General features: G+C 40.1%; 1 protein-coding gene across 1 annotated transcript; it reads right to left on the reverse strand.

Moving 5' to 3' along the window:
* Positions 1–111: 111 nt before the first annotated feature.
* LOC131885870 (protein artichoke-like) lies at positions 112–17,944 on the reverse strand. Its single transcript, XM_059234058.1, is given in 6 exon segments — positions 112–2,638; positions 2,641–2,664; positions 2,744–3,004; positions 4,197–4,350; positions 9,902–10,055; positions 15,670–17,944. Coding segments are annotated over 6 exon segments (5,187 nt in total). The 5' UTR covers positions 17,940–17,944; the 3' UTR covers positions 112–314.
* Positions 17,945–26,982: the final 9,038 nt, after the last annotated feature.

Genomic DNA, 26,982 nt, shown 5'->3' on the forward strand with positions numbered 1-26,982 from the left:
CTAGAAGTCTGTGACTATGTTCGTAGATGAATAGAGAAAGGGTCGGTAACGTTCGGTTGAAGCAAAGAAAACTCGGTAAATTTGCACCACTTGTGAGCAAAGGGCAGCCAATCACTTGTCAACGGGGTGTATTTCGTTACAATAATAAGTCTTTATGTACATGAAGTTGTTGACTGTCGGTCATAAATCTCACAAATTTTGGCCTCTAGAGAAGACACAGAGCAAATCCAGTTTGCTAAACATTCATAGAATGATTCCTCATGTGTACATTATAAGGTACGAATTCATAAAAGAGTAGGAAACAATTGTACAATTTATACGTGCCATGTTCCCCATATTCTGGGAGCCAGGACTAACAACACGGTAGAAATGAGAGTCAGAGGTGCGCTATTCAAACAGTGCAATCGACTGGAGGAGGATCCGTTGTGCTGCATGTCATCAGCTCCTGGACCGCGGAAAGGCTCCACATTGTCCTTATTATAATTCGAGTAGTACCATCCTGGCTGGTCATCCCTATTGGGCTTACTAGCAGGATCCGAGCGATCAGGGTGGAACGGGTAAGGACTCGAAGATCGTCGGGTTACACTCCCGTCAAGTGACGAGAGAGTGGAGGATTTGGGCTCATCCAAATCCGGCACCTCAGGAGCTTGAATGCGACTCGCACTCACACTATCCACGGTGACAGAGCTCCGTTGGCTTTCCAAATAGTTCCCGTTCACATCATAAAGCTGAGTCGAGGTTCGAATGGGTGGAGGTGGCGTAGGGCGCTCGAAGTTCTTGGACTGAGGCGAGTTTTGGTCAAAATCGCCCTTTTGCTTCATCAAGTTGAAAATATCGTCGAGAGATTGTTGAGGCTGGGCTAAGATGTTGTCTCCAGGTTGCTCACTGGAGGTGGTCAAGCCTTCGGTGGTTGAGGCTGGGTCTTCCTCATCGTCGTAGTATTCATAGTAATACTGATATTCGGGCTCGTCATCTTTGGGCTCGTCAAAGTATTCCGACGATGTAGTGGTGTAATCGGGCTCTGTCTCGATTAGATTAAAGGTGGTGGTTTCGGGCACAATCTTGGGTGTTCCTCGATGGGCGATTTCCACACCTTCAGTACTGACCTCGTTAGAACTTGAAGTTGTGACCTCTTGAACCTGCAAAGTCGGGATGACGCGTTCTGTCACTTCTCGCTCTTCCACGTTTTGTCGTCTGAATTCCTCCAGCAGCCTTTGAATTTCGGCTTGTCCTTCAACATGATCTGATGGAGGATTGAACCCCGGGAGGGATGCAATGGGGGATGAAGCTTTTGTTTCGGGCACGACATCTTCATACACATACTCGTATTCATAGTCTGGATTCGGGTCGCTCTTAACTTGTCCCTCCAAGATGTCGCTGAGGGTTGTGCTTGAAGTATCTTCGTTGGTAGAAGCAAATAGATTAGTTAGCAAAGGACCGGGATTGAGAATTGGTGGTCGGTCAATAGAACTAGAGTCAGGGAAACTTCCAGGGACTGCTTGATAACTCGGTCCAAGATTATTGGGCTGAAGTGTGCTTGTACTAATTGGTGTGAAAGAAGTCGATTCTGAAGAGGATACCTCATTGTTGGCGGGTGACGTGAACTGGAGCGACGGATGGTTCAAATGCGGATATTTATTGCTGGTATCCGTCAGATCTGAAGCATCAGCCACTTTGAATCCAGGTGGAAGAGGAGTCATTGGGGAGTCTAGCTCTGGAAAGGCGGATTGAAAGCTGGATCCGGGTTGCAGTTGACCTTGATTGGGCGAGAACATGGGATCTTTGGTGTGAGGTCTAAACAGAGGTTTGAAACCATTCACGTCATCTTGAGAACTACCAAAACCGAGATTAGCACCCGAGGATGGTCGTTGACCAATTGTTTGACGGGGAATGTTCTGCTTCGGGACAGCAGAATTGAAATCATCATTAGACGGCAAAGACACCTGGTCATTGGGATGGGCATGGATGGGGGTATGGCCTGACATAGGCAAGGGATAGCCATTGGGTACTGGGTGATTGTATTGAATGGCAGGAATGTAGCCCTTGGGGAAATATTCCTCATTCGTCCCGTCTTGAGGAAAATATCTTGGGTTTTCTTGGTTCGAAGTGGACCCCGAACGTAAGGGAATAATTGGATTGGTCGGGTGCTGGTAATTAAACATCTCATTGTTCTCGCTGTTCCCAGACTTGGATACTTGTCTTTTTTCTGTAGCCGCCCCATTACTAGACGAAGAAGTGCCTCTGTTGGCAAAGCTCTCAGCCAGTTTAGGCAATAAGAATCCGGCTGCCTTTAAGCCAGTTTCCACCCAGATGGGATCTAAAAAGTCGGGTCCACGGGTTTGATCTACTTCCGGGGGAACGATCTGATTTGTGGGGGCTTTATTAGATGATGACGTATCTGGAGCTTGGTTCGCATTGTCTCCTTTTCGACCGATGGGCAATAAACCCGAGGAGAGAGCAGGTGAAAGGGCAAAATTCAAATTCAAAGGAAGTTTCGGGATGGGAATTCCAAAAATAGAGAACACACTGTCGTCTTCATCTGACTTCTCCCCGTCTTCGGGGTCTTTAATTTCGGCATAAATGGTTGGAGTGTCCCCAGCCACCTTGTCATTGGAAACGTTGTCTTCCAAATTGATGTCTTCCGATCTCGAAGATCTGGGTAATCTGAAATAAAAGGCCAGGCACAGACTTACATGCTACTGTCGTTGAAGCAATCATATGATCCAGGAAGACTGTCACTCACGTGTTACAACATTTTGTTGCGTAGTTTGTTCTTGGATGGCTTCTTGGATGGGCCGTTTTAAGGGAATCCCCGAGCACGCATCCTTGATGAGATTCTCACCCGCTCGAGAATCACAAGTGAACCGAGAGGTTCTAAGTTGTCGCAATGGTTTTCCGGACAGAGCTCGAGGAAAGTAGCATCGAGGTTCATCGGGCACCACATTCGTGTCCGAAGCCAGATTTCTCAACCATAACGTGTTACAGTCGCAAGTCAAAGGATTGCCTAGAAGAATAAGTCTCAGAGCATCTATGGCTATCGGTACATTGAGTATTTTCATGGAAACAAAATAAAGAAGGAAGATCTCAACTTTTTTATTGTAAACCCAAAGGTTATATGGGATCTAAGGGTTGAGAAATTCGCTTTGACATTCGTGGAAGTCAATGGACAGGCTTTTTATGATCGGAAGGTCAATATTCGTCCAATATGTTGACGGTGACCTAGGACAACGTGGTGTACAAAGTGGCTCGCCCAAGCGTTGCCTTCATTCCGTATGTTTCTTCAGTCTACTGAAAACGTGACCATGTTTCAAGGCACTTTCTTCGAGCCACTCATTGGCCATGCTCGCCCCTACTACGCTTATTGGAACCCAGCACGCCTAAACGTGGGGCAAGAGAGGCGTGCAGTTGTGGATCAAGAGGAACGTGTCTTGAAAAAGGAAGACGTTAGAGCGAGGGACAGGGTGTGAAAATAGTTCCAGACCCTGAGCATGAGAGGGCCTCGGGGGGAATGAAAAGGTTTAATTACTAGCATCACTTTTCTTGACCAGCATGTTGAACTAGTGTCAAATACTTGTAGATATTTTGGTCCCCTTGCGGGCACAATGGCCCTCATACTACGGAATGCTTTGCTTCGCTTTAAGTACAAAACGGGCGGATGACGTAAACGTTCGAGACAGTGACAGACTCAACTTCAGTCTAATTCGGGTCAAAGAATGTCTTCCAGTCTATGTAGATCTACATTGAACCTAGGCTTGTCATGAATACACCTGACTACTATACTCGTACTATACCTATTCCAATTTGTTAATGATGACTTTTTCTTTATCTCTAAAGATCTTTCCACGTTTTATGCCCATGTGGCTCTCTGATTGATTGATGAATAAATGGCCAGTATAGAAATTCAATTTCTCTGGAACTTAAAGGGAGGAAAAAGACTGGTTTGCTTCATAGTCTATGTTGTAATAGTCCATCATGAAAAGATTTCCATGAAACGAAAAATATTAGGGCAAACAATGAAACTTTACACGTGACAGCTTGCACTTTGATCGTTTCCAAATTGGATTGCCCTCTGATCCTCCAAACATATCCATCCCCACAGAACATAACGAACAACGTTATGTAACCAAGACACAAAATTTGTTTTTGACGGTTCTCCCAAATATTGTATGTAACAAGCAATGGTCGTCCAATCTTACCTGCAATTTCCATTCGAGAGATACGATAGTTGTTTTCTCCGAAGGATTGCTCGTAGATCCTGGTAAGTCGATTGTTGCTCAAGCTGATGGAATTCAAAGATTGGGCATCTTTGAAGGCGTTGGCTCGAATTCGACAAATATTATTGTCATTTAACTAGAAAACAATGCAGAATGAGACTCAAATCACGATTTTGCTATTTTGAACGTACTGTCGAGCGGCATACATATGAGAGCATTTCTTCCACGCATTTTGTTGATATTAAATCAGCGAGCATTCTAGTTTGAAATACTCAAATATATTGTTACAGTACGGTTTCTTCTCGTCTCATGTCACCTTCCTAAAAAAAAAAACACGAGCCCCCAGTTTCAGCTGGGCGTGAAATCAATGTTGCCTTCACTTCTGATTCCAAATTTCATCTTAAAGACCCCCTTGGCAAGCTTGGTGAGAAATGAAATTTAACCAGTGAAATCTGAAAATTCATTTGTTAGGCATATGATCCACGTTGCCTTACAAATTCGTTCATTCAAAACCATAGACTTTGACATAAGCGGTCAGTCTTTGCCCACTCCCTGAAACCAATTTAATGACCAGCTTCTTTTGAACCACTTAAAAAAAGGGAGCAGTGTACGTACTTTCTTCGAAACTCTTTAGGAATTATAGTTTAGGTACTTGGTAGTTGTCGGTACCTCACCGGCCAGCAAAACAAGCCAGCTCATCATCCGTATATTTGTAAGTAGTTCTGATAGGAGGCGTCGAAATCTGTATCAAAATGGTTCTCCATCTGTGGTTGTGATTAGCGTCGAAAAGTTTCCTGGAGAAAAGTCGGGGAAGAGAATCGAACTGGAAACTTCTCTTAAATACAAATGGGGACATTTACACAAGCGCTGGCAGGTACGTTTGTTTGCTTGAACCAGAGTCAATGATGCTAGATCGGCGCTTGAAACAGGATCTTGCGAAGCTAACCCTTCTTGCTCAGCCCAATATAAGAAAATTCATCTCATTAAAACTTGTTTGACTCACCAAATTTGCATTACTGGCACTGGCAGGTTTGCTTGCTCATATCAGAGCTTGCCCAAAAGTCTGATATTTCAACCCTAAGATATCAAGCTATTTTATTGCTTATTGGCCATAAGAATCCCACCTAAAATACTGACTATCATACAACTTTTGTTATTATTACTCTTGTACTCAAATACCCACAAATCTGTTTTTCTAATCATTGCCAATCATGCTATAAATGTATAGAATAATGAAGAGAATTGGTAGACAAAAAAGTTGCCTTTTTAGACGAAATGATATTTTTAGGCTGAGAAAAATGTGATGGAGTTGAAAAAAATGCCCCAAAAAGGTGTGAAAATGCAAAAATTAGTTGTAAAAAGAAGCAAAAAGAATTGTACTTACGGAAAAAAGCCTGTTGGCAACGTTCGTATTTCTGTTAAAATCTAGGCACACATCTGTATTTCCTGAGTTGTCCATTGAGTTCAAATAAAAATTATTATTTTTTCTTGCAATGTTCGACATTAGGACCTTGTTGTCATTGTAAACAATTGATTTTCTTCTGGAGCCTACTGTTTTAGTTGCTAAAGGTTGTTTTGTTCACAAAATAATTTTGGGTCGGATCAAACCGATGACGGCAAATGTAGCTCAACTGGAAACTCTCTTTTTTGCAAATTTTCCCAAACCGAAAAAGGGAGTTGAATTTGATTTCTTAAACTCGTTGGTTGAACAAATATTGTAAGTATATAAGTAGTGTAAGTAATAGCGTAAGTAGCAACAACTAGACAAATTACAATCTTCCATTCAAATTATACCGGGGATTACATTCTTTGCAACGGATAGTAAAGCCAATGAATACCAAAACCAAAAAAAAAATGCTAAAGCGTTCTGGTTGAGGGTTTAATTCTTCATCTGATCAAGTAGCACTGAAGTAAACGAAACGATTCCAAACAAGTCTAAAAATGGTTTAAAAAGGGAGAAATTGGAAATGTGGCACAAAAACAGTTTTAAAAGATATTTTCAAGTTTTAACCTTTTGTTCGTGGTCTACTAATGGTTATGAATTCGATGTCAGTTCTTAGTGTCTTACTTTTGTTTGCGTTTTATATGATTTGGTATGTTTTTTTTACATTATTTCCCTCCTTTTTTAAGTAACAATCACAAGCCTCACTTCATTTACCAAGCGTGTTAAGATGTGAGTAACGACCGTGAAAATACTCGTACAACTTTCAGTTGTATTCTGATCATAATAGCGAGTAACGCCTTTCAATTTTTTGACTAAAGAACGAATTCGACACTTTTGCAAAATGAGCGGAATCGGCAATTTAATTCTCTTCTTGGAGAATGATTGCTTAAAAAGGACCAGAAAAAATTGAAATTGAAAAAGTGAAAGTAATATTCATTAAAAAAAGTGCATAAATGACGATTGAGGTAATTTCAGAAATAAAAGCAAATTGGAAGCAAATTATGTTCAGTTGTCCAGAATAGACGAAGAAAATTTGTTTTAAAAAGGAAAGCAAAATTAACGTTTGCACACCACTTTCGAACTACCGACAACGAGCATTTCTTCCCAACAACGAGCATTTTTTTCCGCCATGGGACTCAAAATCGATCACATTTCAAAAAACGACTAGTCAACCGTCCTGGATGAATGTAACTTGACCCTCTTGCTTCCAATAGTCAATATGATTACATAAGTGCTGTAAGTATTGTTTTTAGCTGCCCATTTAACAACAACAAATAAGGGTCATTTAAAGTCGTCTCGTAAAAAAACCATTTGCTTTCAGTTCGTTCCATTTAGTGTGGAGGGGATTTGAGTTAGCAACATTAACCGCGCTCATCCAATACATTTAAAATGAAGCATAATCATTTATGGCTGAACAAATCTTTCCTTCTTCAAAAAGCTTATACTGATTTAACTCATGTTCTGATGTCTTCAACAAATCATATTTTCTTTTCAACGTTAGGTACATTGTATTCTGTGTTTCACTAGAACTTTATTGCAAAACGCTAAAATACACTATTTTTATATCTGAATACAAGAGTCTCATCACAAGATAACGAAAGATAACTATTTTGTTTCCCCAATGTTTCCGCTAATCCAATATTCCAAGGACAACTAATGATTTCTAATTCGGCCGTGGTTCAAGTTTAATATAAGCAATGCCCACATTTAATCGTCTTTTACCTATCAAAACGCACCATCTAGAGCAATGAAGATTGCTTTTTGAAGAATTTCGTTGCACCCAGACTAATTGACGCATTGCTAGTTTTGCGATTTAGATTACGCAAGACATGCAAATTTCAAAAGGTTTTGAACTGACTTCTGACTTGAGCATAACCATGGATTTGCACATGGTACGATAGTCTATATATAGTGTATAATTTACATAGTCGATTCCAACAATTCCACGGAGTCATTTAGTGATGTGCTTCGAACCACAAAGTCTGCCTGCTCTTTACCTTGAAGGTTGAAGGACCTGAATCAGGGCTCCCCTCTTGAGCAAAGGGGTTATACAAAAGAACGACCAAAATCGATCAAACTATTGAATTTCAAAAACCTGACCCTAGCTTTATTAGACTTGAAACTATCGTTACTTCCAAACTCATTACTGATCTTTGGTCTTGGTTTCTTTACTCGTTTTTTCACTCGAGTCGGAAGCCCTAACGGAGATCCAGTTGAGTAAATGAGCTGAAATTTAAAAGTCTCATTGGATCCCCTATTCTATAATATTTGTATTAGCGTGTATTAAGTCTTGTTCAATTCTGGGTTCAAGGAGTGCCATTGGAGGCGATGATCCACTAAAAAGGGGGGTCGGAGGAAGACCCGGGGGATTGACCCATGAACCCGAACTTAGCTCGGTCGCGCGCTAACCAACTGCGCTAGCACCATTGTGGTTCGTTCGAGACTCATCAGTACCAATAACCAAACCTCTCGGCTCAAAATTTGCTTCCGAGGTAGAGCTTATGGGCCAATTATCTTTGTAAGGAAATTTGATTTTTAAAGTGGTTGGCGACGACCTCAGGTCAAATATGAACAGCCAGCCCAAAACATCGATTTGATGGCATCAAAGAAATTTTCGTAACTGGGAAATTGTTATTTGCCCAAGCCGTTCAGTTTGAACAATGTTGTTATCCAATTCTCAATTGGGATTTGGAAAAAATTCCAGAATACATGTCCAAAGATCAACGGTCGTTTCTTATTTGCAAATTAATGACAGGGATGGCATTCTTTTCTCGCTCTTTTTTTTACGTTGACGTAACTCTTTCCTGTATTCCTTGTGTTTTTGAAGAACTTCTCTGAACGTTTTGCCTTGGATTTCATGCGCCAGTTTTCCTCCCATGTATTCTGTCCAAGTGCTTTTCCGACTGTGCCTAACTTGCATCCAGACTAGCTCAACGCACTCCCGTCCTCATGTGTATTTTCGTGTGGTTGAACACTTAGGTGAATACACCAAGAACGCAAGTACGTCAGGGTGAGCATTTCATTTTTCGACACTTTTATCCACCCTTGTCCAAAAGCGTTCAAAAGCAGCACTTTTAAATTCCTATTTCATCACAATGCGTTGCTAATGATTGATGATGCTACAAGTTGAATAAGTCTTGAAGATCCATGGTCATGGTGATAAACCATGGTCATTTACTTTTTACATAGCAGGGATCCGATTTCTTAATCAGACATTTTTAAAACTTTTTCTCTCAACTCTGAGCTCAGACATGAAGCTCTAAGGTTAATAAAAAGCGTTCATTCACTGGAAGAGTTAACGTTAGTGTAATGTGTTTATAGATTTGACTTATACGTGTCCTTTTGCGTTGCTTGAAAATCAGCTATAATGAAAGGGAGCCATTGAATTGTAATCATATTCAAAACCTAATGCATGGTGTATTGACTCATTGATTCAACAAACAAGGTCATGACTGTTTAATTGGGATAATTGAGCACTCGTTGGTCTTAGAATATGGAAAATATATTTATTTTTTATTTCATTTGAAGTTTTAAAAGGGTAAATCTACTTATGGTCCTTAAGAGATTTTAGTTTACACATTGCATTGAATGAGAGGCCAATATCTGCTCTCAACCTTGAATGTTCTTTGCTCAGCTCTATGATGCAATATTAGCCCAAAATAGTACATTAAATACCATGAAAATGTTTGTTAACCAACTTGACATCATAAGCCAAATGGGCATAATAACTCCCACGGGATTTTTTTTGGCTATTTACTGTATATTTGCATCAATAAAATATCATGCTATGTAACTAATTGATTGAATTTGTTGGTCAGTGCATTTGTTCTATCAATTGATTGAATGATTGAATAATCATTGTCTACTAGATTACTTTTGGACACCTGACGCTTACTCATCATTTATGGACATTTTTGGACAAACTTATTCATATGTCCAAAATTCGGCCCAATTCCCCAACTCTCCTACCCTGACGTACATCTGTCCAGCCTTGGTGCGTTGTCACACTGAACCCTTTATTACCCTGTACTTGCCAAAGAATACACCTTACATCCTTGGAAGCGCAATGCACTTCGCCGGACTACATACAATGGAGAAGAGAGCTGTGCTTTTCCTTGTGAAGCAGCCATATTAAGGGTAAAGAAGCCAAGGAACACCGTTGAAAGACACTATATGTATGTGAGCTGGTGACGTGAGCCAGTCTGGGAGGCTTTCATAAGCTATTACGCAAGGCTCAACTTACTTTCAAATGGGTGAGCCATCTCATTTCTAGAAAGGCTCGCTCATCGATTTCCCGTAGGTCGTTGAAGCTCAGATCCACATTTTCCAGGGTTTCCAACCCTCTGAATCCATTTCGAGGCAGATCTCGCAGCAAGTTGTAGCTCATGTTCAAGGACCTAGATGGAAATAAAAGTTGGTTTTTATCAGCATCAAGGACGACAGAAGTTGGATTATCTATCATATATCCATCATAAACGAGGATGCTTTGACAATATCATCAATTGTTAGGGTTAGACATCGATTGGCCTTGGTAGGCAGTTGGTCAAAATACACTCGGCTGCCAGTGACTAAAAGTGACAGACAAAGATTTCGGCTCCAAATTAACGTACGTACGTCAAGAGATCTCTGTTTTCAGCAACTTCAAGGACTTGTCAAGGCTTTTCTTGGGCTGTAGTCTTCCTCCCAAGAACTTACTCACTTATTCAGTGTGTTCTTACATGTAAAAAATATGCCCAATTCTATTTGAAGAGGGGGGGGGGTGTTGAGTACTTCCTCGACAAACCTTAAATTTTTCCCACTTCACCAGGCGTCAAACGAAGATTCCATTTTTAAATGCATACCGGTATATTTCACCCAAGATAAAATAACAGTGGTCGCTAATGTAGGGAATCTTAACTCTGACTTGGACAAGTTTTTAACACAATTCTAAATAAGCCTCCAGTTCTCACAGGGCAGCCAAACAGACTAACTCTAATTTGTTAGTGAATCAAACATTATAAAAATAGAAATCCACATAAGAATCAGAAATATTTTATTAAATTTATTCACTAATGAGAATCCTCTATTGCATTCCAGCCCACGTAAAAGAGAAACAAGAATCGATTCATAGCCTATTTTCTTCTAGTCAGAACAATAAAAACGCAAAGCCAAAGGCTTAGGTTCATTTTGTGGAATGTTGCAATTATTTAAGCAAGCTGAAAATCTTCGAAGAATTTTGATCTTTCAAGTTTGATAGTTCTTAGTTTACTTCCTTGAGGGGGTTAGAACAAGCCCGTAACCACATAAAACAAAGAAGAAGGAAAATCAAGAGTAAAAAGGTTTGATTTGTAAAAAGATATCAATATGAATCGTTCTTCGTTTGTTCTTATCGAGTAAAATGGAACATAATTGGCATATTCACATGTCATTCGGAATAAACTCAGAGTTCCATTCTCGGGGAATCGATACCGAGAAAAATCCCAAATTTGAATCGAGAAAGTTTCACTAGAAGTACGTACTTTCCCTCCCCCGAGATTTTTTCGAAACGATCTGAAGTCTCAAAATACAGATGAAATCAAAGCAAACCTTGAATACAATTACTTTGGGTTTTTTTGTGATGCCTTTCTATCTAATCTCTATTGGAGAATTTGAATTCCCCAAATGCATTTACTGAGGATTGTCCTATCCATACATAAACCAGGACATAAAACTTTTTCTTTAAAGTTATTTCAGTTCGGAAGAAAATGTCGACGACCATAAAGTCAGATCAGTTTTTCGACGTTAATTAAGATGCACGAGGCATAAAACGTAGTGTTACAACTTTTATTCTAATAATGTAAGAAACGTGTAGAGTCCCGACCTTTTTAGTCTCTCCCAAACAAGTTGGAACCAAGATGGACTAAGCACATTCAAGATGTTGCTGTACAATCGATTGGTACAGAGTTAGCACCGTGAAACTAACTCTGGTCTTGAACGTCCCACTTATTCAACCACACCTATGAAATGCTTTATTTACCTTCCATTCGAAATGCTTATCGAGCGCTCCAAATTGATCGCTAGTTTAAGTAGGAATGTTCAATCAAGTCGAGGAAACGTCGAAACTGGTTGATATAAGCCCAGTCAACTTGTGACAAAGAATGAGGCTTAATGATAGAAGATTTGTTGGCCTATATGTGCTTCAGGCTTACCTCTAAGATCTATGATCGTACCTATGCCGCATTTGTGAGCATTGCACCCACTTTGACAATCGACGAACCTTTTATACCACAAAGACATACTTCTTAGCAGGAATTAGCCTGTACTTTTGTTCGAGGAAATCTCTCTCTCTCTCCTTCCANCTGTTGAACAAGTTGGAACCAAGATGGACTAAGCACATTCAAGATGTTGCTGTACAATCGATTGGTACAGATTTAGCACCGTGAAACTAACTCTGGATTTGTTGGCCTATATGTGCTTCAGGCTTACTCTAAGATCTATGATCGTACCTATGCCGCATTTGTGAGCATTGCACCCACTTTGACAATCGACGAACCTTTTATATCACAAAGACATAATTCTTAGCAGGAATTAGCCTGTACTTTTGTTCTTCGGCATTTCGAAGAAAGTTCCGGGAATCATTTTCTTCTCTCTCTCTCTCCTTCCAGGCAAACAATATTTGCTCAAAATATTATTCGTATCATGTTCATATTTTTCTGTCATCTCAGTGTAGGAATTACAATCACAATTTTCTTACTTCATGGTCATGAATGGAAAGCCATTATATTTTGCAAAGTACTGAGAATGTGCTTGATTTTTTCGGATAGCTATCATCAATCCCGTAACGGATACTCTCGTCTAAATCCGATCTATTGTAGTCTAACACTTATTGGGCTACTTTGGCACGTGTGACGTGTTCGAAGAAGGTGGTCTGATCCATGAATGTTGTGCGACAAGAAATGCTTTCTAGATCTTGGATAGAATTCAAGACGGTTATGAACCCGCTTGTGAACGAGAAAAGGCCAGTTCAACCTAGTAACAGACTTCAAGTCGCCTTGAAAAGACGGCTAGCTACAGAAGATTTGCAACAACAGGCTCTCAGACCATACATGCATGAGTGATAAGTAGTGGTGGTAGATGTGCATCATTGTTCCCCATTTTCCTTCTGCCATCAATGGCCACTCTACGTACTACGTACGTAAGGTGCTCGGCTCATTGTGAAGAGATATGAGAAAGAAAAACATTAGGTACAAACTGATGTTGTGTACGTTTGCAGAGTAATAGAGCAATACTGGATAGGATAAGGCATAAAACGTGCTTCATGATGTCTCTTTTTGCTCCTTTTTCAGTAATATGAGCGACCTAATTTGGAAACACGTTTTCTCTCCGTTACGTCGAAAATGTTGCGTCCTAGTTGACCACTAATCCTGGAGAGTTCACGAATACAGTAGACATGTGTCGATTTCTGAATCCTAATCAGATCGAACTCAGTAATAGATTAACATGGACTTGCTCAGAATTCCTGAAAGTATCCTATTCGTTTCCCCATGATTTGAGAGAGGAAATGCGATCTTCGCTCGCAAATAAAGCCATACAGTCTAAGGACAATTGCGGACACCCAATTCGATGGGTAATTGTCGAATTTCACGGCCGCACAATTTATCAGCGACTTGTTAGGGAACAAAGACCTGACTCACATTCTAGTGGTGTTCATCCATTTAAGTTGGAGGTCAGGATGCCAAGATTTGAACGCCCATTTGCCCGTAAGGGCGGAACATTGTCTTTGAGAAAAAGGATAGGCATGATCTGACAAACAGACTCAATCTGACTAAAGATGAGGGGAAATAAGCAAGTTTTTTATAAAAAAAGAAGAAGGGTTCTGCAGATTAATTCTCGATGTATTCTGCAACACGTAATTAACATTTGAATTTTTGCAGAACTTCTTGTTCTGACGAAAAAAATCGTGCCGCAATATCGAGCCAGTGTTTTTCAAAGACCAGAAAAAATGTGTTTGATCCAATGTCTTGATTTTTTTCCAAATTCTGTAAATTTTCAGAGCTATAAAGTTTGTTTTCACGATTTTGATATGAAAATAGACAGACTGTTAGAACCAAGAGATTTATAAAGCACCAATCAGAAACCCTAAAATCATATATATGGTCAAAATAGTCCTCCATATCTGCTGTACGGCCAAGGCGGATCACTAAATTCCCTGACTAAGTTATGAGACATACTTTTCACAAACAAGCTGACAATTGGAAAATTTGAAGAATAAGATAGCTACATCACAGGGAGGAACAAAATGATGTCTGCTTTGTGTCTCTAAAGTCTTGGCAATCGCTTTTTTTTCTCAATAGTTTAAGTTCTTTCTAACCACGAATCAATTCAATCTGGTTTAGCTCTAAAAATGTCAAAAATTGCGACTACAGTTTTCTTTAATCATTAATCATGACATTGTTGGGTGAGAAAAATTAAGATGCGATACATAATTGAATGAATTAACGATTCTTTTGGATCGTCTTTTTTCTTGAAGGAAACCCTTCAGAACTTGTTCCACACAGCGTACTACAATGGACCAATGTTGCAAGAGCAGGTTTTCTGGCTAAAATTTTGAAACCTATTTATTCAATGTTTTCATTGTTTCATTGTAAATTGCAATATTCATACTCAATTTGTAGTATACTTTAATAAAATGTGTCATAAAACACAAGAACAATTAGTCAAGAGGTCAAAACAATCAAAACATGCATATTGGGTCTCAAATGTTGTCAAGGCAATATGGTAAAGACAATGTTGTCTTGTACAAGTTTGTTTTGGGATTGGAGGCTTGTGGAGATGGACAAGTGATCAAAACACAAGTCTGGACAAAGCAAAGACCGACTGATTGATTGCCTAAGCTTGAACAAAATTCCAATGGCTCCATTATCCGTCTGTCTTGCATAAGCCGTCCCTTACACCCTTTTGTACCTTCTTTTTCGCCACGTGCTTGTTCCAAAGAACATGTCGTTTAAAAGTCATGCATTCAAGTGAATGCATAATTTTTCATGAGACACGTGAGACTCTCTATGAATGGTACTTATTCGGTGTGTTGATTTTCCCAACACAAAACGGGGCCTGTCTCGTCCAAGACAGAGTTGACTGATTTCGTAATTTTTGTTTTTCTTTTGACCGTGGGAAGGAACAAATATTAGTGACCTCTGATTTCATGCATATGTGCGGTAAGGATTTGTGAAAGTGTCGAATGAAAGTGCTTTCAGGAGTGCGATATGCTCACTGATTAACAGATCCTTGATTAAGATCACTGAACAGCATAGATGAAATCAAAGCCTTTTCGGAGTGTCCGCGACACCGAAAATGGAGCCAGAGCATGCCTGCTTAAGTATTGTAGAACCAGAATTTGTACTTGACATTTGTACTTGACCAGCCAGATTCTGACGAGAAAGGATTTCTTTTCTCTAATTTAAGATCCGCGTCAAAAATTTGATAATTAAAAATTTCGAGCTTTGGTATTTCAGAATTGGGATTGGTCCAACTCTCAGGCAAAGTTACAAAGCAAGAAAGTCTTAGGAACATTAGGTTCAACATGTTCAGATTGTCGCTCAGAAAGGGATCTCTTTTGCGCTTGTTTGCTACGATAGGTGTCAAATGAAATAAAAAAAATAGAAGAGATCCATCAAGGTGATTTCAAAGCTCTAAGGAATCAGTCAAACCAGTGATAGACATTAAGAGATCCCGATTCAGCAGATTTTTACCTCCTTGGTCTTATGCAATTCGCACTACGTTCCGCTCGTTTGAAGCCTAAATCTACCGCTCAATGCTTCACGTTAGACTATAAACAATTGGACCTCGCTTCAGTCAACGCTTTAGAAGCAGGAAGAGGAAGCAGATCATTCTTTTAGTTACGCTGAAAAAGGGACAAAAATGTCTTCCGCTATCCTCGTAGTCATGTTCCCACTAGGCTTTCTGAAGATATCCCTACCCTCGTCTTCATTGTACTTAGAATTAGATAGAATGCACTTATAACTAGATTGATAACACTAAGATATCATCCTTTACCTGAGTGAAGGGGTGCGAATAAATGCCTTTTCGTTTAATTCCTCCATGAGATTTCGGTCCAAGTGAAGCTCCTTCATAGAGTACAAATCGACGAAAGCACGATCCTCAAGTGTCTCGATCAAGTTGTCGTTCAGATACAGCTCTTCCAAACTGGTGAGATCCTTGAAGCTGTTGCGTCGCACTTCTGACAAGCCATTCTTGGTCAATCGAATTATTTCCAAATTGTAAAGATCTTGGAAAGCATCTGATTCGATTTTCGTCACCGAATTATCGTGCAATTGCAATGAAATCAGAGAGGGCAGGTTCTTGAACGCTCCATCCTTAATGATGGGTAGATGGTTGTAACTAAGGTCGAGATATTTCAATTCAGGCATCCCCACGAAGGCCTTGCCAATTTCCATGATGGTGTTATTGGAGACGTCTAAGCTTGACAACCGCGTGAGGGAATGAAAGGCGTTGCGTGGCAAGGAGGTGATGTAGTTATCACTGAGATTCAGCTTCATAAGGTTCCCCAAGGGTTCCAAAGTGTCGCCCACCGTGCTAATAATGTTAAGACTCAAATCCAAGGTTTTGAGGTCCGTGAGGTCTTTGAAGGCGTCATCCTCGATTGCTTCTATGCGGTTGTCATGCATGTCAATGTCCTCAAGTTTATGAAGGCCTTGGAAACTGCCACGACCCAAATGCTGGATTGCATTTTGTCGGAAACGAAGTTCCCGCAACTCGGGCAAGTGATTGATCAGCTCTTCTGGGAAATTTAGAATGTAGTTGGACGTGAAATCGAGAACTCGAAGATCGTTTGGTCTGGCCACTAAGTGACTCGACACGAGTTGGATTTGATTGTGGGCAAACGAGAGATGCTCCAAGTTCTTCTGATCCCCCAAAAGATGGTCGGAGAGTGCCACAAGCTCGTTGTGACTCGCATCCAGAATCTTCAAGTGGACCAGCCCTTCAAAAGTGCCACTTTTGATCTCTTTGACGTTGTTATAGGACATATTCACGTTTTGCACAATCTTGATCCCTTGAAAGGCGTCTTCACTCAGATCCATGATTCCATTGTGGCTCACGTCCAGATTTTGCAATTGATTCAAATTGGACAGGATCTTGCCATTCAGTTTACTGAGTTTGTTAAAGGCGAGTCTTAGCACTTTCAGATAGGGCAGATCGAAGATCGGTCCATCCATGGCATCCGTAATCAGCTTGTTTGCGCTGAGATCCAATTCCATCAAGGAAGGGAGATCTGCCAAGGCCTCCCGTGACACCTGACTGATTTGGTTGTTAGCCAGGTTCAAGTTCTGCAACCGAGGATAGCCACGAAGGGCGCCAAAAGGAATCTCGCGAATGTCATTGTGACTAAGATCAAGCAAGGTCAACTTGGGCAATGAATCCATGACGAAGCTCACATCAGTCACGTGATTTAGCTCGTTGTGGCTCAGGTAGAGGTGCTCCACCTGAGGGGTGTCCATGAACGAGTCGCTGTGGAAAGATCGTATCTGGTTGAAGCTCAAGTCCACCGTCTTCAGGCGGGGCATGCGATGAAGGGCTCCACGGTTCAGCTCCGTGATTCTATTGTGGCTCAAGTTGACTTCCTCCAAGCTAATTATGTCGATGAAACTTCCTTGTCGTAGATCTGCAATTTCGTTTCGGCTCACATCCAGCTTTTTTAGGGTCTTAACCACCCGCATGGCTCTGCCAACCATGGCCGCATCGCGGAGCTTGTTCCCACTCAAATTCACCTCGGTCATATCTTCCATGTAACGGAAAGCTCGAGGGTGGATCCATGAGATGGCATTGTTCGTGAAGTTGGCCAGGACCAAATGCTGAAGTTTTTCCAACACTCCAATGTCCAGCCTGACAATCTCAGATTCCGAGATGTGCAAATACCGCAAAGAGGGCAAGTTCCGAAGACTGTCTCCGGGAAGATTCCTCACTTTGCTTCCATCGATCTTGAAGAGCTGTAGTTCTTGAAGGCCTTCCAATCTGGGCATATCAGAAATCAGCGAGTTCTCGACGCTGAAGACGGTGAGTTTCTTCAGAAACTCAATCGAGTCCTTGGGTAGGATCTGGAGTTGAGGCTCTTTGATGTAGATCTCACTGATGAACTCCTCTACGCCGGCAAACGCGTTCCGATCAATGGAGTTCATTCTATTGTTCTCCAGGAAGAGTCGGTTCACTTGCACCGAACCGAAAGCCCGTGAAGGCAAATGAGGAATGTTGTTGTCTTCCAAGATGAGAACATCGACTAGCTCGACTCTTTTGCGAATGTTGATCATGGCCTCGGTAATCCGACTCATCATGCTATTTGTACATCTAAAACGAACATATTTTTTAGACATTTAATCGCACTTTTTAGAAATATGATAGCATTTTATTGGAAATTATATCACTTTTTTTTCCTCTAATCTAATTTCAACCCACCTGACTTGAATTGTCGGCCCTCTGGTCCGGCATTGACAAGGTGCAATCTCATCGGGCCTTGGACATTGGTCCGAAGTCTCTCCATGCACTTCCCAAATCGGACCATGTTGAAAGAATAGCAGTAGAATGAGAACAAGACGTTCGGGTGAAGATGTTGAATACGGAGTCTTCATAATGGCACTTCTATAATGGTGTTTGGCTTACAGTACACTCACTACACACCAACAAATGTTTGTGGAAATGAAATCGCTTGTTGTTTGTTGGTACCTTTCAACCAACGTCATACATCATGTTTTCTGAAAGGGAAGAAACATTGAATGATCTCGTCCATATGGTCGACAACTGGTATATACCTCTAGCGTTAGCCATGGTTTACATCATTCTCTGTGACATGGTTTACTTCGTACCATTTTAAGTCCACTTGTTGCAGTTTAAACCCTACGTATCTCACTGTCTCCAACCTTGTCTTGCCTAACTCGTTCCAAATATTCTCAATTACAAAATCATTTGGTCGCTTTTCCGCTCACAATTCTTCCTAGATATCCGTTGTAAGGGATAATGAACTTGTATGGTAATTGTAGCACACGGTGACATTCGTTTTCTCGTCAGGGGTCAAAAATCAAATCCTTGAACCGATCTACTAATCATGTTAAACAAGACAACGATGACAGAGGGGCCATTCAAACTTTATCATGTCAAGCCTGGTTCAAGTCAAAGAAATCGTACTTGCCAACAATTAGGACAATGCCAGCAACCACCAGGATGGCAATTGTCTCCGCCTACCTGGGATCATCACGGTGTCTAATTCTAGGTCAAACATAATGTGCGATGTTCGTATACGTTACATTTACATGACACCAGACACATTTTGGATTATGATGCAATGCCATAATACCACCAACAGCGAATGTTATGTCGCCGTATCACGACAGTGTTGTATTTTCAATTTGAAGCGTCTTCTCGCGATCAATTGACAATGTCAAGGTTGGACGTGGACTTAAACAAGCGGTGAAATATTGTGCCACCGCTAAGGGACGTTCATATTTATGAGATCTAATTTTGTGCCACATTTGCCGCAAGGCCTTTCTCTCGAGGTCGTTTAAATGCGAACAAGGGGGAATTAGAAAATACTCGGAGATCAAAACGATATCATAACGAAGTGTCGATTGTTCTCCGTATTGAGAGCCTTGAACAGGTTTGAACTGTTCCACGTGAGTGAAATCGTCACGCCCCACCTCAAGAAGTGAGAGTGTGGCTAATCATCATTGTATGTATTCGTCACTACCTTTATACAATATGAATAAAGAGGGCCTATTGCTGGTTTCTTTCTTGGTTTTGTGTCACAAAATCTGAAAGGGTTCGCCCCGGATTTAGAAACACACAGCCTGCTGAGAGAATCGGAATTTGATCTTATGGCCAACTAGACCACATACGATTGAAGCAGAAGGAGGTCCATTTGCGGCAATGACACGATTCTGATTAGGAAACGAACCGCAGAATCCTGACAAAGGGTGACAAAGTATCAGCGAGAGTGCGATTACCGTTTATGACGATCAAAGACTGTTAATCCGACCGAGGTGCTCTCGCTCGGTTTCGGACTGCACTGAATTGGATGGAGTTGCAAATAAAATGATTTTATCATTTTTCATCATTTTCTACGGTTTAATTTGACCGCGACTGGAAACGAAAACGTCACTTATTCAATGTCAATAGCCAGAATAAAAAAAAGAAACTGCTTTGTTTGAGACTCAAAATTATACACAAGAGTAAAATTTAAGTAGTCTTGTCCTAATACATAAGTAGAAAGACCTGACAATTTCATTTCGCATACCTCTACATGTGATAGTAAACCCGATCGCTTATCCTTATATAAACCACAACATAATCTGGCTCAAAGTGATTTCATCGATTGAAGGAAAGGAATCCATGAGGGGCCAATTAAAAGGCCTCTTTGATTGGCCATGATGATTGGCGTGATTTGATGCTCCTCATTGAACAAAGTGTTACTTTTCAAACCAAACCCGTGTGTAGTTCAATTCAGTACGTTGCCATGAACGTAGTACTGGTAGGGCAGACTCACTGCCAAACTTTGATTGCCATTTGTCACCCTCTTGTTGTAAAGTGAAATTGTCATTCTATTAGAAGTTGAAAGGTCGGCCCTCTCAATTGGAGGACAAAAGGTTTGTGTACTGCTCACGGTAATGATTCGTCTAAAAAATATGCTCTGACTTACATCCAATCCATGACCTATCCGGCCATCACCAATGAGACATTTCGGCACGTGACAAGCTGATGGATTGATTGGCTTGGAACTCAATTTAGACTAAATCCTTAAGAGAGTATGACATATATGACAATTTCTCGAATGATTGCCTCTCAACTCTCGTTAAGGCGGCTGGATAATGCCTATGAAGTAGTAATAATAGCTTCGATAACAAGTAAGTCGCGCAGTGTGTGTTCATGCCAAGTTTAATGCATGATAGCATCCCATGGAACAAATTTCTGTCTCGTGGCTTTTAGTTCGTAGATATCCATTGCATTGATTGCACAATCCACTTTTGATGATTGTGGTAGACAAATGTCCTCACGCACGTGTCAAGGGCTTTTGAAAGCAGCTTCGATCAAATTGGTCTGCTTGCAAATTGTTCGGAAAAGGGGCAAACTTTCAATTCAGTTTGCACCGAGGTCGACAGATACTAGAGAATGTATGATTTGCAATGATCAGGAAAACTGTACCATCCCAACAACGGAAATTCAACTTGGCCGGGAATGGAATCATAACTCTAAAAACTGCCCACGAATTCCAGGGCAAAATCTCATCTGTATGCTTTCTAATGCCTGGTCTAATGAATGTGACAAGAAAGAACGCTAGGCCTAGTTCCTTGTTCTTGAGGTTCAGAATCATGTGAGCATGGAATGTGCCACACATTCACCCAAAGTTGTCTTGACATATCTTTGAACATACGTATGTAGGTCGGAAATCAGATCCTCAAATCCGAATCGGCATTCAGTCATACTAAATCTAGCGTGATTTGCGATGACGAAATGGCGAAAAATCGGCCATTTTCACACTTGATCTGATCTGTGTTGGCTTGACTGACTTTTTTTGACCAAGTGGAATTATCTGCGAATGATCTGAGGTGTATCTACTCAAATGGATAGCATTGAATAGAGCGACTGTTGATTGTTTTCTTACCATTTCACCCTGTAATCCCTTCATAAGAGTTATTCATCGAATTCAATTAAGATCACTTGAGTTGTTGGTATTGAGGAAGGAAATATTACTGGTCGGCCTTATCATCGGACATATGCAATACGAATCACTTCACTCTATTCAATTTATTTAAAAAAAAGCACTGCTGATATTATAGCAATTACACAATGAACCACACTTCTGTCCTATCTACGAGAAAAAGAGAAGTTATCAAGTTGACTTTCAAAGTGTGACTTTTGTGAATGTTCCTTGATGCATTTGTTCGTCGAAATATGGTTGGGATCTCGCCCTCCTTCCAATCACCGCCCCCTTCGTCGTCGTCCTCCTCCTCCTCCTGCATGTCTTCGTTGTCGTCGTCATCGTGGTTTTCCTCGGCTTACTTCATGGTTGTTGGTTTTTTGTGATGGTGGTGGTTCATGGTGGAAACGCCAAAGATTTCTTCCCTAATGTCGTTCGTCATTTCTGCTTGGAAGCAGCTAACGACACTCCTCACCGGTGTCCACTTTCGTCATAAAGCCGGTCTAGTTGTAGTCCTCTACCACAGGTCCACTTCTAACACCCTACCGTCAACGAGTCGGTGGTTGGAAGGCTCTTCCTCGGAGTTCGGCCTTTGGTCTGATTACCATCATAGTTAAGAATATAATAATGATCTGCCAACTCAAATTCGTTGTTATATCAAATGCCATATACGAGTACATATAGAAAGGTAAAAAAAGTTTTAGCCGCACCAAAGCCTTTCATTTTAATAGGACTAAGGACTTTATTCCTTGTAACGGTTAGAAAGGCTCGTGAAAAGCTGAACCAAAAAAGTAATAATTTCAAGTTTGGTGGGTGAGTTGACGCTGGGAGCTTCATTACGTCGCCATGGTGTCTCTTCCTAGGAGATTATGTGTACTTGTATGCGTGTGTTTTACCAAAGAGGAGCTCGTCTTTCCGAGAGTGTCTCTTCTGATATGGATCACATGGACGCAGGAAGCACTGTTCTCTCTGCTTGGATGTCACACCCTGTTGGACACTAATTTGGCCGGTTGTGGCAATCGTATTCAAATGAAAGTAAATTTTCTTCAGGCACGTGCACAAAAAAAAATCACCAATGGAATGATGTCTTGGAAGCGGCTAGCATAATTTGGGGGATGATTTGAGACCAAATGAAGTAATTGCACCTGGAATCGAAAAAGTGGGTCTAGTACGTAAGTACCGGAGGTGAGGTTCCTCCCACCAACTCACCCAGCCCATCATTTTAAACGGCACTTTGTGCGAGGCCAAAAGAAAAGCATTGAGGTGCAACGACCCGCATCATGTGTCCTCATCCATCCAACCAGGCAACCGACCGACCGACCGACCAACCAACCAGCCATTTAGCTAGCTAGCTAGCCAGCCAAATTCAAGTCACAGAGGTTCTGCTCTAGGTGATATAATGCAAATGTCGCTCGTCAGGCGTTGCTAGAATTTATGAAGAACCGTGGATTTCCCTTTGCGATTGGTACGTAGACAAAGAACATTCGGAAGAAATGACTCCACCTCGTTGGTTTTCGAGACACCATGACCTCAAATGTTTCACCTTGACAGATAAATAAGTTGAAAGCCATGTACGACTATGTAAGCATTTGCTCAATCGATTCCAAAAACTTCTGACGACACTTCCCGAGACTTAGAGCTGGCTAAGGATGCAAAACTTTACCAAAAAAGATGACTAAGAAGAGGTATTACTTAGTAGATCTATTAAGCTGAGACTCTATTCCGTTACGTCCAAATGTTAGAAGGGTATGTGGGTTGCCAAACTGTTCAGCGTATTTAATGTATCAATTAATCAGTTAACGGCGTTCACTTTTTCAAAACTGTTTAATAGACGTGGTTTTCATTAAAACATAATAATTGCTTAGATTTTTGTACAAAACCCAAGTCTTGATTATGAGCATGAATGTGAAATTAATCCATCGGCTGTACAATAAAATCATATAATATTTTTTTGAATATTTTGGCCAGATTTACATTGGGTGATAAAATTTCATTAGTTTTTGTCTAATAAAACAAATTGATTCTGAACAAGGTGAACTTTTGCCCATCACTGCATGTAAAAAGAATAATCGAGGTTGAGCATCTATAATTGGATAACTTGCGTTGGATTGATCACTTCAAAGTTGTCGTCTGTGGATGGTGGAGGCAATAATAAAATGACATAAGATTTGATAACACTATCAAATGGCTTAATACTCCGCTATCATTTAATAAAACCAAGCAACATAGGTGTGATCAATTCAACTTCTCAAGATGGCTGGATTAAAGTCAGACTATTTCGTGGATGGTTCTTAAATATCCATGAGATCAAAACTAGACCAATCTTCAATTCTTCAATATTTTCGAAATTGTGAGTCAACCCATGTTATTCCATTTATTGAGCGATGGTTAAAGTTTTGCTGCCGTGTATTTGCCCTGAATTTACGAAGTCAAATCGAACACAAACAGTGGCAAAAATAAAGGATAAACAATCTGAATTTTGCTTCCACATTGTTAGAATGGTTAGATCATTGAGCCTTATTCATTACTTAATGTACGGTCCACCTAAACCTGATGATCATGATCTTTTTTGAGTTTCACAATTTCTAGTGATGTGTTGCAAACCGAAATATCTGCTTTTGCAGTTAAAAGATATTAAGAGTAAAAAATGACAGACCTGTTCGAAAGGTAATACTTGATCCAAAGAGTAATATACATTGAATTGAATGAAAAGACCAATTAGTTATTGGCACAAAGAGCTCGAGCACTTGACCCTTAATGTAAATAAAAGAGGCAAACTAACGATCCAGGATTTAAGTAAAATGCTATTACTGTAAGTGTCTCGCAACCTGAAAAATTGGCAAATTATGTTTCAACAAAAAATGCACACAATGAGACCAAAAGCGCTCGTTTTTATTTAGAAATGAAGGGGGTTTTCTGCCAACCAACTCTGAACCCTACCCATGATCATACGTACCAAGAGCAACTAGACCTGCCAACTCAAATTTGTTGGCAGACTTAATATTATGTAACTTTTGAACGATTTAATCAATCATTATTAGCACATAGGTCGTTATCTAATTCAATTTCGCACAGTCTTTCAGCTCTAATTTAGGATGATCATAATCTATAGTCCTTTTCTTGAAGCGGAGGAAGTGCCCTCTGTGTGGACAAACAAACGCACGCTTAGAAACGAGAAAATACTCTCTGAGATGCCAAACTTTATCAAGAGATTCTTAAATGAGCAATCTATTGCCCAGGTACTGTGACACAAAATAAGCCATCGATTCTTCTGGGAGACGTTTCAAATACTCTATGGGTAAAATTCTGAGCAATTATGACATGTAAATAACCATTTTACAAGAGATTTTTTACTGTATGGTTGATAAGTGATGACATGAAAACACTTCGGCAATCAACATTTCTAACAAATAGTACAAGGAACAGCTCAGTTCCACAAGTTTTTGGTGACTAAATATAAAAACAGAACTTTTTCTAAACTTACCGTTAGCTTTTTTTGCAAAATTGATGGGAAAAAGATGATGATGATGATGATAAAAAGTCGCTTGGATGTTGCAAGTAAACAACGGCCCTCGTTTTTTTTTCACTATTTGGATTGCCAAAAGTGTTTGCAATTATTTTCTGATAGGATTTGAAAGGTCTCTCAGAAGGGTTGATGGTGTATTTATGGTGTTTGAATAGAGTTGCAATAAGTTGTTCAGCGAAAAATACCTTACATCTTAAATCGTATTCTTGTATTTCTCTGTTTGTTTGTCCAAAACGAGAGAAGGTAGACGAGAATGAAAAGGACTTTCAAAATTGTGAGCTCGCACCCTCTATACTGCATATGTAAAAGCTTCTCAATCACTCTTCATCAGCAGAGTGAAAAGCCTGGCCCAGCTGGTCTGTCAAAAGCATAGATACCATAGAAATTTTTGTCCTTGATACACCTGCATTGGTGTAACGATGTTGTTACAGTCGTCAATCTTATCTTATCTGGCACATGTCATAGTTGACCTGATTCCTGTCTTGGACAATTGACCTTGCTCCTATCCTAGCTGTCTTTGATGATTGACCTTGTTACTGAATCAATTCCCTCTTATTGATTTTAATCCTGATGGTACTTTTTATTTATATTCGTCCAATAAAATCAGCTGATCTTATTGTCCTTTTCGTTGGGTGGATGTGGCTGGCGCACCATTAGTCTAGGTGCGTACAAACACAGTTTTTTTGCACATCAAAATCGTGCACACTTACAACACTAGACTAAAGTTACCCAAAAAGTCACGGACGAAAATAGCAAAAAGAAAAGCGAAAAATCGTTAATTTGACACCAAGGAAAAGACAAGCAATTGACACATCAATGGAAGCAAGCAATATCCACGTTCTTTAATTTCTATCAAGCACTGATTTGGAAATTCTTGTACGATACATGCACTTACATGCACATACACTATGTCTGGTGTAGCTAAAAACCCCAAAAAGCTGGAATTAATGATTATTCTTTTTTTGGGAAATTTTCACAATTCTCATAATCCTTGTGATGTATTGAGACTGTTTTGCACATTTCATGAGCATGCAGTTGGACTTTTCACGAACGAAATAAGGGTAGAAAGGCCAAAATCCCTTACTTTGCTCTGACCTTTTCACATATTTGTTCGCACCTAAACGAAGCAGAAAGTGTTGTTCCAAACACTGAAAATGCTCATTCTGGTTATTAGATTCTACCTTCCCCATCACCAGAGATCGAGGAAAAATGCAATCTCATATTTTGCCTATTTAATGAAATAATCGACTAAACTGCATATTTTTGCATATTTTCCGATTTAAAAATTTTCTTTGCATATTTTGAATGTTTTTGGGGACAGATCACATGAAATCGACTAAGAAGATGCCAGCACCTATTCTTGGAAGGTCATTGGCGTTCTCTTCAATACAGAAGAGCAACTTAAAAACCTAAGTACGAGTCACATTATTAAACAAAATTTGTTTTTAAGATTTCAAAACCTGAGTTTCAAAAATCAAAGATTTGAAAGCAACAACATGGTTTACAAACGGCTTTTCAGCTTAAAAAATTATTTTCCATGCATGTGAGTAGGTAAAAATGAGGCACATACAACATTTTTTTATCTTTGCGTAAAAGTCTGTTTTAAGAACTTAAAATCCAATAAATTGATAGAACACATAACCTTGCTGATTTGAGTTGTGCTCAAAACCTTGCTAGAAAACGTTCAAGCAGCGCGCTAACTCCTAATCAGATGCATACTAGCTGAGGGGGTGCTCAATCAACTCCTTCTTCCCAATCAAGTACCCAATCAGGAAGCAACGCAATGCTCAAATGTCTTCTAGCAAGGTTTCAAAAATGCTTCCCTCTCCAGTTCTGGTGTACTCCATGGCTAAGAGGAGCCAGATACAATCATGTCAATTAAATTAGGAAAGTAAAACTTTAAATGTAGGCTTGTGGGCAAGTAAATAATACTTTTTAAAGTATGACATTCATAGTTCAGCATAGTGGTAAAAATACCCTTTAAAGTTTTGATGGAAATTCCCAAAACACATCTTGGTATTTTCTACCTCAAAAAATCCTAATGAACAATTTTGATTTTTCTTGCTTTCTAGCCCACATAAAAAGATTGCAAGCCTAAAAACACTATAAAAGCTATAATTTTCAAAAACTCACCCAATGT

Source organism: Tigriopus californicus, chromosome 8, assembly GCF_007210705.1.
Source record: "Tigriopus californicus strain San Diego chromosome 8, Tcal_SD_v2.1, whole genome shotgun sequence".
Lineage (NCBI taxonomy): Eukaryota > Metazoa > Arthropoda > Copepoda > Harpacticoida > Harpacticidae > Tigriopus > Tigriopus californicus.